The following is a 14,948-nucleotide window of genomic DNA, read 5'->3' on the forward strand; positions in this document are numbered from 1 at the left end:
AAAAGGAAGCTGCATTATCCCTAACTGCTTTATGCTATTTTTTATCTCGAGAACAGACTTTTCCGGAGGCGGAGTCGCAAACAAAAAATACTATAGAATTATTTGAAAAATATTACAAAATAATCTCTATTGTTAAAATAAATAAACGATATAGTTTTACTTTCTTTTGTTCGCATAAGAATTCAATATATCCAATACGTAAACACTTATGTACAATTCAATACAAAATGTCCATTGGAGCGGCTTTGAAGTCTGGTAAGTTTTGGACAAAAGTGTCTCTCAAGAATAGCTTTACGAAGAATGGTTATAGGTCTGATTCAAATGTCTATAAAGTGTTTTTGTTTAGACTATTTAATATACCCGCTCGTGGATACGTACGCAATGTATATTGTGCACAATATTTCATGTCCTTTCAATATCCATTAAATTGATTTATTACAATGTTACTTCTTAATCATCAGTGAAAGTAGAAGACGATAATTTCAGAGAAGTTATAACGTGTCAGATATCAGATGCTATTACGACCATTTGATATGTTTATTTTATCTGAGATTCATTTAATATTCCCTGTTAACCGTTGAAATAATATTGAGTAATAAAAATATCGTATTGCCATCGCTAATAAACATTCATAAGTGTAAAAGTGACTGAGCTTCCATCAAATTTCTCTAATACATTAACAACTTCATTAAAACCAACGAAAGCTATTCTAATAAAAATATTAGAAACATCTCTTAATATGGAATTCAGTCTCAAAAATCTCATAACAGGGTCAAATCCGTGACAGTTGACTGGATAGTCATAGATGAGCGCACACATAAAGTTTGAGACCTCGGAATAATATAACTAAAGCTATTTGAGACAATAAATGCCAGATGGATCGATATTACGCCACACGCAATACATGAAGATTTTTTGGCATCGTAGGCAGCCATCCGAGAACTGTACACCTATTTTCCCATAAACACGCTCGAAGTAGGCTTGTGGGAATATTACTTCTACATTCTTTATATAAACTGCTATCTCTAACATCACAAATTGCCAACAATATTCCTTGTTTGTTTTTTGAAAGTAGAGTATTTTGCGTTATGTTGAGTTTAGTTAATTTAATAACTTTTACAGAAATTAATAATAGGTATAAGGTAAGCACCATTCAAACAACGAAGCAATAATAATGGCTGAAAGAGGAAAAAGCAAAACAATGAGCCTTTTTAAATAAAATTTGGTTTGAAAATGTCTTGAACCCTAGGGAATAGGGATCAATACGGGATACTAATTTTTTTGACCAATATACGTAAGAAGCATGATAGGGAAAGATAATTAAACACTGTGCCAATTTCATGTCAGAAATTTAAATATTTTAATCTCTGGTCTTCTTAAGATAAATACAACAAATAATTTTAAAACACGTGAAATACGGAATCAAAAAACCTCTAAACCGATTTCTAGGCCATTCAGTTTGGAACTAGTATCTAGATCCAGATAATGAAAAGTTGATAAACAACTATTGATTAATTAAGAAGAATTTATAAATATAACCAATTCAATACATTCAGCCGTTTTACTCAATCGGCTATTCCACATACAATTTCAATAAGACTTTAGTAATCAATAATATCAATATAGAGCTCGGGAAATATCTAGAAACATCCTGTTTGAACCGAAACGTTTTGGATCCTTGGATACCTAGCACTCTATCCCTTTCCGTCTAACCTAGATTCAAACGCGGCCGCTGTCGCGAACAAAACCTCGCACTAAGCGAAAGTGGGCACGATGTTGGACGTGCATATTCAGTAGTATTTGCTTCGAGGTTTGGCTCGTTTTACATTTCACCCTTTCATTTAATCTTTGGTCAGTGTCACCTACAAATATTTAATTTGCTTTTTACTTTTACACAGGCTCTATTAGGAATTATTTACTATCTCATTCATACATTTAATTTTTTGGGCGCCATCTTGGAACCGCCAACATGAGTTTTTATATCGCCAATAGTTAATAACCCCTGTGGGTGCCTACAATTGTTCGAGTATCACCAAACTATCCCTAATCTACGCCGAATTATAACTTTAAAATTGCTATGGCAGCCATCTTGTCCTTCACCGTTTAGTTTTTTATCATCACCGCTAGAATTTGCTTAGGGTTTAGTTTGATATTAGTTAAAACACGAGTCTCCTAACTTTTACCGTTTAGCCGGACAGTAGAATATCTTCTCCGAATGGTCGTATACAAATCTCTGTTTATTTAATTTTAAATACTTTCATTTGATATCCATATCATAGGCGCGCACCAAAACTAACTAGTCCATCTTTTTGGGCCGTCCGCCATATTAGATTTGTAATGACGTCGCTTACGTAACCATGCATTGTCATCCAAACTAAACGTGTACGCATAGTTTCATCTCAATCAGTTAAGGATAACTGCTTTAAAATTCAGTTGTAAGATTCGACCCTCACATACATATTACATATATACAAACACTGCAAGTTAAATAAAAGCTTGTAAAATGTAATCAGTGGTTCCACCTTCCTGCTTTATTGGTATTTACGTTTAGTTAATAATGCATAATAAACTTATGACGTAATTCAGCTCATACACTTTTAAACTAATTATTACGGTACAATATTTGCCTGGTTTATTAATAAAATCCATATGAGAGGTAATTGAGGTAGAAATGCAATAAAGCCATTGACGCTTTAAAATTAAATTACGGATTTAATCATAAACTCATGTATGTTAAGTACGATCAATATCTTGAATATTTATGATGCATGACATAGGTAGGTCAAGGCGTTATCCTCGGTCACTTGCACAGGGTTACCATTAGGCAAGAGCTTGAACCTACACGGCGCAATTTATTTTGACTTTTCCCATACATTATGTACGCGGGTCAGAATTCAACGTTATGCTATAGTTTCTGAACAGACCTACGCGGCACGCTATAACATTTCCCAGGCGACATATTTTTAGTCAGTCTGTTTAACTCAATTATGCTGTTCTTATCATGCATTTTATACACACAATGAGGCCTATGTATAAGATCTTATAGGTTCAAATAAACAGTCACTGCTATTACATATAGTATTTTGGTACCAATTTAAAAAAATCATCTTATGCTTCTCTCAAATATGAGTAATGTTTATATATGTACCCTAAAATAAATAGTAGGATAACTTATCTACACTTGGTTTTAAGTTTAGGTTAAAATAGTTTTTGTTTAACAAGTACCCCCGAGAACACGAACAATTAAGTGGAAATAGGAACTTAATTAACGTCCCTTAGAATCGTGTCCAGAAATGTTAACACAATTGAATTTTCAAACTTTGCGCAGTGACTTTAAGATGTGGTCTATTTTTTTATAAGAGTGTTCTCGAATTATATAGCTTTGGTAGCGGAGAATAAACTTTAATTAATTAATTGATTATGTACCCACAAGCAATCGGAAATAAGTATAATTTCAAACGTAGATCGCTTGTTCTGAGATAACATTTATCTTTCAATAAACGATTTTAATAGCTTTTTTCGATTCAACGCGAAATCGGACCAATGAGAACAAATTAGTTTTACATGCTTTTAAATTACTTATATTAATTGTTTAATTTTGGGGATCGAATTGGAGATCCAATTTAAGATCTTTTACTGAAAACGACTATGACTAAACGTCACTCGCTTCACACACCAGAGTTTTTGATAAATTATCAAATCAAAAAAATTATGTACTCCTCTTTAGAAGTCATTATTTTTATCATAGTCAGGTAGAAGAATGAAGGACTAGATCTAAATCAAATCTTTAAATCCATTGAATGATCAACAAAACTATGCTAACACGAAAAATGTAAAACATTGAGTACTTTGCTGAAAAATTCTCGTCGGAAAAACTGTTTAAGCAGATTTCAAACAAATCACCGGCTAGTTATAACATTTACAAACACGTTTACGAAATCGCATACTTACCGAAAAAACAGCAACAGAAGACAATAGTGTATAAAGTAATAAAAATAGCTCTGACATCAGTTCTATCAAATATGAATTCCTCATCGTCAAATGGGTAGATGGTTTCATTTACACTAGAGGAGTTTGATAATTCTATATATCCAGATTGTGACTTGTTGAGCGTGCCCTCCAATACGTTTTGTTTAACATCTGCGTCTATAAACGGTTTAATACCGTGCATATTTTCGTCTGCGGCGTCGATCATGGTTCATTCTTTATTTTGTAAAATTGCCGGTCGGTCATCTGGAACAAACGATATTAATTCTTTATATTGTAAAGGTTAGCTTCTGTGTAGTTTTTTTTTTAATTTCCGGGAAAATATTGTAGCCAGTGTAACTGCTGGACATAATGAGAATTAACATCTCATGCCACAGGATGGCGAGTGCAGTGGAATACTAAACAATACTTTGTTTGTGTTTTTACTGTTTATGGGCGGTCGTATCGCTTACCATCAGGTCAACGGCAAGTGTGTCTCATTTTTGCCAAAGATTAATATACAGTTAGTGATCATTGTTATAAATTCGTTGAATTATGGTAAAAAAATAAAAAGTGTTGGAGATTGTAACCTTCGTCGTGACTTATTATTTTTTATATGTTCTATTTTTAGAACTAATTGTATTTTGTTTGCCATAGTTACTTCTCTTTAGTCCGAAATAAACACTCGTGTCAATAACATCTTTTTACTAACTTTATTTAATTACTAAGAACATATACCATATTTACAACACGTTATCAGCACGAAAGCTTAGTTCTTAGTTTTTTTTTACGTTATTTGGTAAAATAAAGTTGTATATATTTTTTGTGTGACTAGGAAATAGTAATAGTCTGAAAATGTCACATGAATCTGGAGATGTTTCGAGTATGAAAAATTCCCTGCGTCGATCACATCTTTTCCATTTCCTTGTTTGAGGATAAAAGATGGATATCCGACTTGGAAGTTCAAGATGCGAAATTACCTTATCCATGAGGATTTATGGGAAACAATTAGTGGATACCGAGATGGAGACACAACCCCTGCCTCTACAAAGGTACGCAAAGACGCAAAGGCATTAGCAAAGATATGCTTATCAGTAGAAGGTGCAGCGATAACCCATATAAGATGTGCGAAAACTGCATCTGAGGCATGGACTTGTTTGCAAAAAGCCTTTGAAGATAAGGGTATAGGACGAAGATTATTTTTGGAGCGTAGACTGTACAGGTTGAGTCTATCAGAGTTCAAAAATATTGAACTATATATTAACGCAGTTATGTCAACCGCACAGGATCTTGCGGATATTGATGTAGTCATAGAGGACAAGTCTATTGCTGCAATACTTTTGGGAGGTCTAACTCCAAGGTATGAACCTCTCATTATGGCTTTAGAAAATTGCAATGTAGACGTGACTACAGAGTTGGTGAAAACAAAACTGCTTAATGAAATGTCCAAAGATGTGGCTACGTCATTAGACTCTGTCTTTCATGCGAAGAAGAAGCCTAAGTCAATGAAGAAGAATATAGTTTGTTATGAGTGCAAGACACCTGGACATAAGAGACCAGACTGTCTACAGAGAAACAAGAAGGAGAAAGGCAATGCGGTAAATACCAATGATACGATATTTACAAGTCTTAATACTTCTGGAAACCCAAGAAAGGACATAATTTATGTAGATTCAGGTTGTACTAGACACATGACTTCTAGACGGGACTGTTTTCAGAATATCTCGATACAGAATCAAGGTACTGTTACTGTCGCAAATGGAGAACAGATTAAGTGCTGCGGAATTGGAAATATTTCAATAAACACGCCCGAGAACGTGGTCAACAACATTAGTGATGTTGCTTATATACCAGATTTGAAAGCTAGTTTGTTATCTGTATATAAAACTGTTGAAAAGGGTTTTATTTGTGTTTTTGATAAAAATGGATGTAACTTTTATAAATCTGATACTTTTAATTTTACAGGTGAATCTGTTGCTCATGCCTCGCCCTGTGGTGGACTGTACGTTTTAGATGGTACTGTAAATGTTTCCGAGAATGTTGCGGATAATTTTTTGACACAAGATGTGCACTCTGGCTGTCAGGATAGTTATCAAATTTGGCATAAGAGGTTAGGACATTTGTGTCGTATAGGCATGAACCAACTGAAAAATCACAAGGTAGGTATAAAGTATACAGGAGTAGATAAAACTAGTTGTATCGCTTGCGTGGAAGGTAAACAAGCAAGAAAACCTTTCAAAAGGTTAGCGTTTAATAGGGCTACTTCCCCTTTGGAACTGATCCATATGGATTTGATGGGACCGATGTCTACAACTTCTTTTCAAGGAAATAGATATATGTTGACAATAGTAGACGATTATACGCGAAAAGTGTTTGCTTATTTTATTTCTTCAAAAACAGAAGTCAAAGATATATTTTGTGTGTTTCAACGTTTTGTTGAAAATCAGTTAGATAAAACAATTAAAGCAATTAGGACTGATGAAGGTAAGGAGTTCGTGAATAAAGAGTTTGTTGATTATCTTGCTTCAAAAGGTATAGAACATCAAACAACGACGCCTTATAGTCCTCAGCAAGTTGGAGTAGCGGAACGCACCCATCGTTCGGTTACAGAAAAGGCAAGAACGTTGCTAGCTGAAAGTTCACTACCGAAAGCATTCTGGGAAGATGCATTCCAAGTTGCCATTTACCTTAAGAATAGGTCTCCTCATCGAGCCTTAGGTGGACAAATTCCTTATGACAAATGGTATGGACGAAAAGGTGATCTTAGCCATCTAAAAGTATTTGGTTGTAGAGCTCTAGTCCATATACCTTCGTGTCACAGGAAGAAATTAGATGTCAAGGCACAGGAAGCAATTTTCGTCGGTTATTCTGAAAATCCAGGCACTTATATTTTTAGGGACCCTGCTAACCCACGAAAAGTTATTATATCCAGAGATGCAACCTTTTTTGAAAATTGCTTTACAGCGCTAAAGCAGAAGCAATCTGTCGCACAGTCAAAATCTATATTGTTATTTGATGAGCAAAAAGAGATTGAGTCTGAGTTTGATCATGACTGTCAATTCTATGACTGTGATGAGAGTATCAGCCCGGCGGCTGAAGCAACTTTACCAGTAAATCTAGAAAGTACAAAAGAGTCAGTGACTCTGGAAGAGCGAGAGTCTCTCAGTGACTTAAGGCTGCCTAGTGTGGAAGAAGTGACAGCGAATTTGGAACAGGAATCGCACCCTGAGCGCAGATACCCTTCCAGAGACAGAAAACCAACAAATTTTTATAAAGCTTACAATACGTCAATGGTAGATTCTAATGAACCTACGACATATTACGAAGCTACTCATGCCGATGATGCTGATAAGTGGCACCATAATATGGCTGGTGAGTATAGTTCTTTAATGAAACTCCATACATGGAATTTAGTAGATAAGCCTAAAAAAAAGGTTATGCCATGTAAATGGATTTACAAAATTAAACTACCAAACTCTATGGTAAAGAACTTAGATATTGGGAATTTTGTTGATGACATAATAGTCTTCTTTAAATCTAATTTGACATTTGACACTGTCAAGAATTTGAATTTTTGAGAAGATTTGTCGAGATATTTTTCATTAAAAGATCTCTGAATTATATTCTTTCTATATTAGAAAAGTTTAATATGAAGGAGTGTAAGACCGTGGATACTCCATTAGTTTAAAATAATATGGCAAGAAGAACGGATGGTCAAGTCATAAGAATGAAGAACCATTTAAAGGGTTTTTGTGACGCAGACTGGGCAAACTGTCCAATCGACAGAAGGTCATACACCGGTTATGTTTACAAGTTAAGTGGAGGTCCAGTATCATGGGAATCCAAGAAGCAACCTACTGTTGCGTTAAGTTCGGCCGAGTCAGAATATATGGCATTAGCGTCTGCCACGAAGGAAGCGTGTTACTTACGTCGGTTTATATACGAGATAACAGGTATACTTTGTTCAGTTAACTTAGCTTCTGACAGCCAAAGTGCCATTAATCTTGTTCGAAATCCTGTACACCACAGCAGGACGAAGCATATAGATACTAGGTTTCACTTTATTAGGGAAAAGGTATCTAATAATATTGTTAAGTTAGAATATATAAAAAGTAACGATATGCCTGCTGATGTACTAACGAAGGCCCTCGGACCTCTAGCACACAAACGATGTGTAGTTAACTTAGGTTTAGAAACTTAATTATTTTATTTGTTTTGTTTCTGTCACAACTGCGATTAAGGGCGGCTGTTGGAGATTGTAACCTTCGTCGTGACTTATTATTTTTTATATGTTCTATTTTTAGAACTAATTGTATTTTGTTTGCCATAGTTACTTCTCTTTAGTCCGAAATAAACACTCGTGTCAATAACATCTTTTTACTAACTTTATTTAATTACTAAGAACATATACCATATTTACAACAAAAAGTCCTCATAATATTATTTTAAACATAACCTTACTAATACTCAGTGCAAAAATCAAACGCTTCAGCGGGTGCACTCAATAGAGTTACGTGATAATAAAATAGTAATAGCGTAGCGTGATAATGAAATAGTAGTAACAGTTAGCATAACTTTTTACTGTCGAGTGACTTAGCAAACTCCAGTTAAATGTTAGTAAGTTACTGAGACCCGTGTCTAAACTGCCATAGCTTACGTAACAGCTAGCCCCCGAGAATTAGGTATACCTAAACGTTTAATAATTAGGTTCACGTTAATATCTTAGTAAAATTCTTATGTCTAACAATTATGTAGTGCGCTAGTATATTATAATTAATGTGCATATACATATGTGTACTATATTATCTGTTTTAGGTACTTATAAATAAATCGCAAAGCTATGCTTAGTTAAAATACAGATTTACTCGATCAGCTGTAAGTCAAAACTCGCCATCTTGCCTCTTAATAAGGTTTCAACTAGGAAACCGGTGATGTTTTAGACAGCTATATAAGCAATTCTTAATCACCTTAACGCAAAAACACGTTTATAAGTACGACTGTATATATGTATTATAACTGTTTAGACATCCTCAATTAAAGTAAGTTCAATACAAATTGAAGCTACTAAATGATATTTAGATACATCATACAATGTGCTTCACTCTACCCATCGATTATATTGACACGAAGGTATTTTTTTTTCTTCACAATGGTTAGGGTATCGTGGTATTGTCAAGCGGGCTTTGTTTAAGTGAGAGTGCTTGACTCTCAAAGCTATTGAAAATTTAAACTTCAGCATGCAATTATGTTGCCCCTTTTTTACAAAAAAATCGTTGTAACTCTGCGTTGTAGCTGTAACATCGAAAATTATATTTTTAAACCAACTATAAAGCGCTGGCTCTAAATAGGAATAAAGTTCAACAAGCTAATTATTCCTAGGTATGTGAGTAAAAAAATCTACGACAGAAGATTCAATGGTCTAGCTGCAGTAGCGAAATTTATCTACAAAGTTAATTTTCATTAAAATTTACTAGATCTGAAGAACTATGAATCCACGCAATGGCACACAAGATGCATAATTTATAGCAAAAATCGGCAAACGAGCAATTAGGTCACTTAATATTCAATAGTATCCGTCGTCCGTAATCACAATAGCAGCTAAATAATGGATCGGAAATGAAGTATTTTCGTCTCCAGAAATATTTGCTCGACAGGGTCATTTTGTTATTGCGTTACTAAATGAAACCACATATTTATCTACTTGAAAATAACATTTTACAATAAGTTACATGAATCGTAGATGTTAAATAAAAAAGTGTAAGTTTCGAATAAAATAAATATTAATAAAAAATAATTTTAACTTTACGCGCCCTAATGCCATTACTTCTACTCTAAGATAATTCGTCGCAGCGGCAACATTATACTTTCAGTCAGAAATATACCCACGCACACGCCATATTCGCATTAAACTACAAAATGATCAACAAAAAATCAGAAAACTAAAACCAGGATTTTTGGTGAAAATATTCGTTACTAATGGGTGATTTTGATGATGGCACAATGTCAGCAAAGGTGAAGACGAGTATGTAGTTTCATTTTGTAACGCATGTTAAAATGACCCTGTATATAAAACGCAATGGTAGTCCGTTAATATATGTTAAAAAAATCGGCACAGTGGTACTGTTCGTGCCGAGGCAGCACATTCATTGAAATAAAACTAAAAAAAAGCACATTCATATTGTAAATAAATTAGGTCTCTAATAATCGATGAACACTGGGTCTCTATACGTTGGTCCTGCGATCGGGTGTGAACAATAATTAACTTTCAATCAAGCTTCCTCTTCAGCAACAACCATTATTAATCACGATTTTAATTCATTACTGTTATTTTACTAATTGTTACGGCAAATTATTTGAGAGTTGAGAGAATATAGAAGGAACACTTCTCATTAACTTAGTGGTAATTTTAAAATGTTTTGTAAGTTCTAAACTACCTCACGACTCAGTTGTTTTTATTATTAAGTCCAAAATGGATGTGAAATATTTTCGAAATTCAGCCGAATAATATTAATATTAAATATTATTTATATATATAGCGTGCTATACCATATCCGTAGCTTCACGTATTTAAGTTTAAAAAATTGTTAAAAAAATATCTTTTATAAAATTTTTCTTTGATACATCAACCTCCGGAACGATCCGCAACACCCTTTTAAGAATACCAGCCCAAATATGCTTTACGCTTGGAATATACGAGTATTCCGCAAGCGAGAATTTATTTTAATGAGATTTCCGACTTCATCTAAAAGCCGTAGAGTAACTGAGATAGTTGAATTAAGGAAAACGAAACATAAATTGGTAGAGATAACATAAAGGCAATATACTTTTTTCAACAACCGCAGCAACTAATTAATATTTTGTGACATTTATATCTAATGCTAAAATGTACATACGTTTTGAAATGCACTTGATATTTGTAACTATGAACGAAACAAAATCACAAACTAACTCACAACACGACAATAAAATTACTGAGATGCAAGTACCGCTGTCCTCGAATTGAATTCATTCACGATATTCTTTGTATATAATGACAATATTCCTCGTGGACATCTACGATAGTCGTCGCAGTAATCTGGGATCAATTGCTAAGATCCTGTAGTGTAACTACGGTCGTGGACAGTTCAAAAATCATTGTTGTCTCTCTGAGAGAGTATTAAGTCAAGTGGCCTTCGACAGGTCACGAAAATCGGATAAATTACGCTCAATTGGCTACGAAAAGATACCGGACGAAAATCGAGACGAGACAGGTAAACTAAGTTTCGTTGTGTCCCTGAATTTTTAGCAAATTTTTCGTAAGATTGCTGGAAGGAATTGTATTTGTATGTACCTATCAAAATATGTATCAATAAAGGATACATACGTAACCTGTGCTTTTGGCACGTCCCTGTGATTTGATTTATGATATGAAGAAATACACGAATAAATAAATATTGTCATACAACTATGAGAAAGATCTGAATCAATGTCATTTGATTTGTTTATTAAAAACAATAACAAATCACAAATTACAAAATTGTAGTAAAGACACAGGGGTGATTCACGGTGCCCTTAGACAGCTTTATTTCTGTTTGTATACTAATATTTTCTGGTAGGTATCAGTACAAAAAAATGAAATCTAATATTCGTACAATAAAATTTTAGAAAGTAGTTCTATGATTGTTTTAATTAATTACATAAATACACGAACAAAACTAACGTAGCTTCGAAAAGCCAAATATTAGAAACACTGTTTAAGGCGATACCTCAAGGTCCATTTTCATACATTTTGTTTCGGCTTTAATCTGGGTAACTAAACAAGTGTTGGCAAGTAAAGAATTTAAATTCACGTCTAGTTAGTGATTAGTTCTCGCAGTTGAAAGAAAAACGTAAAAATAATTAATAATCATGGATATTTCGGCCTTTAAAATTTAATATGACGAAATTTTAAAGGCAGAAATATCCACGATTATTAATTATTTTTACATTTTTCTTTCAACTGCGAGAACTAATCACTAACTAGACGTGAATTTAAATTCTTTACTTGCCAATACTTGTTTAGTTACCCAGATTAAAGGTGAAACAAAATGTATGAAAATGGACCTTGAGGTATCGCCTTAAACTACAACTTCTCTAGTTTGCATTTTTAATATAGGGATTTAAAACATTAATGGTAATATGTGGCTCGAGTGAAAACAAGTTATATCAGACGGGAAATCGTTTGGAAAAAGATATTAATTAAACTCCATCTCTTTTGTATCTGCTGTTATAGACGCTTGTAGTTAGTAACATAATTTAATTTGAAACACTTCACGGTAACCACTTGATCATTTACACATGAGTAAAATGCGAATTTTCATACGAAATTAATTTTGAAATATTATCATTTAGCCGAAATACTCGTACTATCTTCAACGTGGGTGATAATGTAGTTTAATTAGAACGTGTTACTATACGCCTGACGGACGTTAATCATTTTTTATTATTAATTTGACATTCAGTTTTGATCGAGGCCATATAAACGTAATTTGCGTAGGTTTTTTTGATAGCAAGTATAATTATAATTTGTAAGTACAGATCTGTAGCTCAACAAATGTAGTAAAAGTATTTTTAAACGTAGTAGTCATAGTATTTATAATCATTCAAAAAGAGAGTTGTGACCGCCACTGAATGCAGTATTTCATTGCATGCGCGGTATGATTAACACCCTGAGGTCATGGTTACCAATCCCGGATCGAGCATAGTGATATTGTGTTTCTCAGCTCAGTGTCGACCTGGAGTTTGAAATTTGTGCACGAAATGGCGATGATTTCGCCTACTATCACATCATGGAGCGAAATACACATGCCGAAAAGTAGAAAAACTAGTTTCACCTTTGCATATTCTTTGGGATCAAAATGTATATTTTTCTAATTAGCTCAAAAAGCTATTTATGACTATAATAGATAATTATAAATATTATTTATTTGTCGCTCCGCTTGACAGTGTATAATATCAAAAAATATAAACAAACATTAGTTAATTTTAGATTGCAAATATTTCATAAAATCGACGCAACTATCGCAGATCTCAAAATACAGGTATAACCGTATTCACAAACAATACTATGAGGACTCATAATGAGCCCGAATATGTGTTGACAAATTTCATAGTCTTGTTTAGCTTTGTTTATCTCACAGCCAATTAGACTAAAGTTGTATCACAATATAAACCAATCACAGCGCCGCGTTTTATCCCATGCTTACGAACTGAGAAGGTTGTCATGCCAGAAGCATTGAGAAATATATTTTTACTAACACTATTGTTTTGTTGAGTAACGTTTGTAAACGTTACTTTGGACGTTGATCTCTGGTCTAAGATTTGGCTAAGACCCAGGGCAGCCTGACACGACTCACATCATGCACGTACAAGACTTCGGACAGTGGCTTGTACAGTTTCATGTACGATTGTTTCTTCTTATCAATAACACGTAATGGTGGACGTGCAGAGCTATGTACAGATTAATCCCAAAGGCTACAGTTGTCCCGCTTCTCCGATATCTACTACCTACCTCATCGACACCAACTACTACGTAAAGAGATTCCGTTGATAAACTAAATTCAAACAGTTTTTGGTTATACCGACGGTACGCAATACATTATTTAGTCAAAGTTATTTATATTTAACCTAAACTTCTGGTGAGACTATGTCTAAGAATATGTCCAATAATAAATAAATAATGTTCCTTATTGTGTCAATTAAGGGGAGGATACATTAATAGCGGCATCTTTTTAATTGAAAGAATCTAAAATTCGGAAAATTATCCATTCTAAAAACACGTAGTTGGACTAAAATACATTATTATCAACAATTGAGATAGTTGCAATTGTAAACCGTCGCACGCTGTATCAGACTCATGAGGCGCACATAACCTTTACAATTCGTAAGTGCATCGTCTTCATCTTTGTCAAATCTTTTGGGGTTAACAACGTAAGCTTCTATGTTTGATTTTGCTAAGAGCATGTTTACAAATCAACATAGCTCCGATGTGGCCCTATCAATCTCTAGGGTTCAGATTAATGCGACAATGGTCTCGCTATTACATAATATTTATAGCTCAGTACATACATTTTTCACTAATAGATAGATATCACAATGCCGCTATATTTTTCTTAATTTATAAAAACCAAACGTGTTGTACAAATTAGTATTAATATGAACCTTTATTGGATGAATATTTACTCGCCTGTACCGACAGGCAATTTATATATATCAGGTACTAAAGTTAACAAAAAATATTACTCGATTGATTTTTACGTATGTTTAAGAAAATATTATCAGAAAATTACCTTTTAATTGGCAGTGTGCATAAACTAGTAAATATTTATGCATTAAATGTACATAATAATACTACACAATCAACACATTTTGTTTCTCAAAAAATAAGTAAAGAAAAGCGGCCTTGGGGTCCTAAACGAAAAATAAGGCATCTTACCAGAGCACTACGAAACTGACGCCCCAAGCGATTCCGCTTTATGCTACCACTTACAAGTGTCAAAAATAAACAACGATTTTATAGATTTCATTTGGTTTTTTATAAGCATTGAAATTTTGCGACCGTAATATCTTAGCTCTAAATACTTTTGTCGGTTGTGAGCGAACAGGATTCTTTAGGCCGATAAGCGTTATACATTTACTGGTAATCCTATAAATAAATATTTTGGACATTTACTTTGTCTATAATAGCGGCGATAGCCTAGTTGGTTGTGGAACGGACTGCCGAGACGAATGCCCGCAGGTTCAAATCCCAAGGGCAGACACCTCTGCCTTTTCTAAAAATTATGTGTGTATTCTTTGTGAATTATCGCTTGCTTTAACGGTGAAGGAAAACATCGTAAGGAAACCTGCACATCTGACAAGTTCTCTATAGGAATTTCGAAGGTGTGTGAAGTCTACCAATCCGCATAGGCTAGCGCTAGGCTAGCGTGGTGGACTAAGGCCTAATCCCTCTTAGTAGTAAAGGA

At 34.0% G+C, this 14,948-nt stretch overlaps 1 protein-coding gene across 1 annotated transcript in view; it reads right to left on the minus strand.

Annotated features, from left to right (window-relative positions):
- LOC115447139 (trissin receptor) overlaps nt 1-14,948 on the minus strand; it is a 105,269-nt gene that overhangs the window by 41,277 nt on the left and 49,044 nt on the right. Inside the window, 1 exon segment of the mRNA XM_037442049.1 lies at nt 3,952-4,233. Coding sequence (XP_037297946.1) covers nt 3,952-4,195 — 244 coding nt within the window. The 5' untranslated portion in view covers nt 4,196-4,233.

This window comes from Manduca sexta, chromosome 23 (assembly GCF_014839805.1).
Source record: "Manduca sexta isolate Smith_Timp_Sample1 chromosome 23, JHU_Msex_v1.0, whole genome shotgun sequence".
Lineage (NCBI taxonomy): Eukaryota > Metazoa > Arthropoda > Insecta > Lepidoptera > Sphingidae > Manduca > Manduca sexta.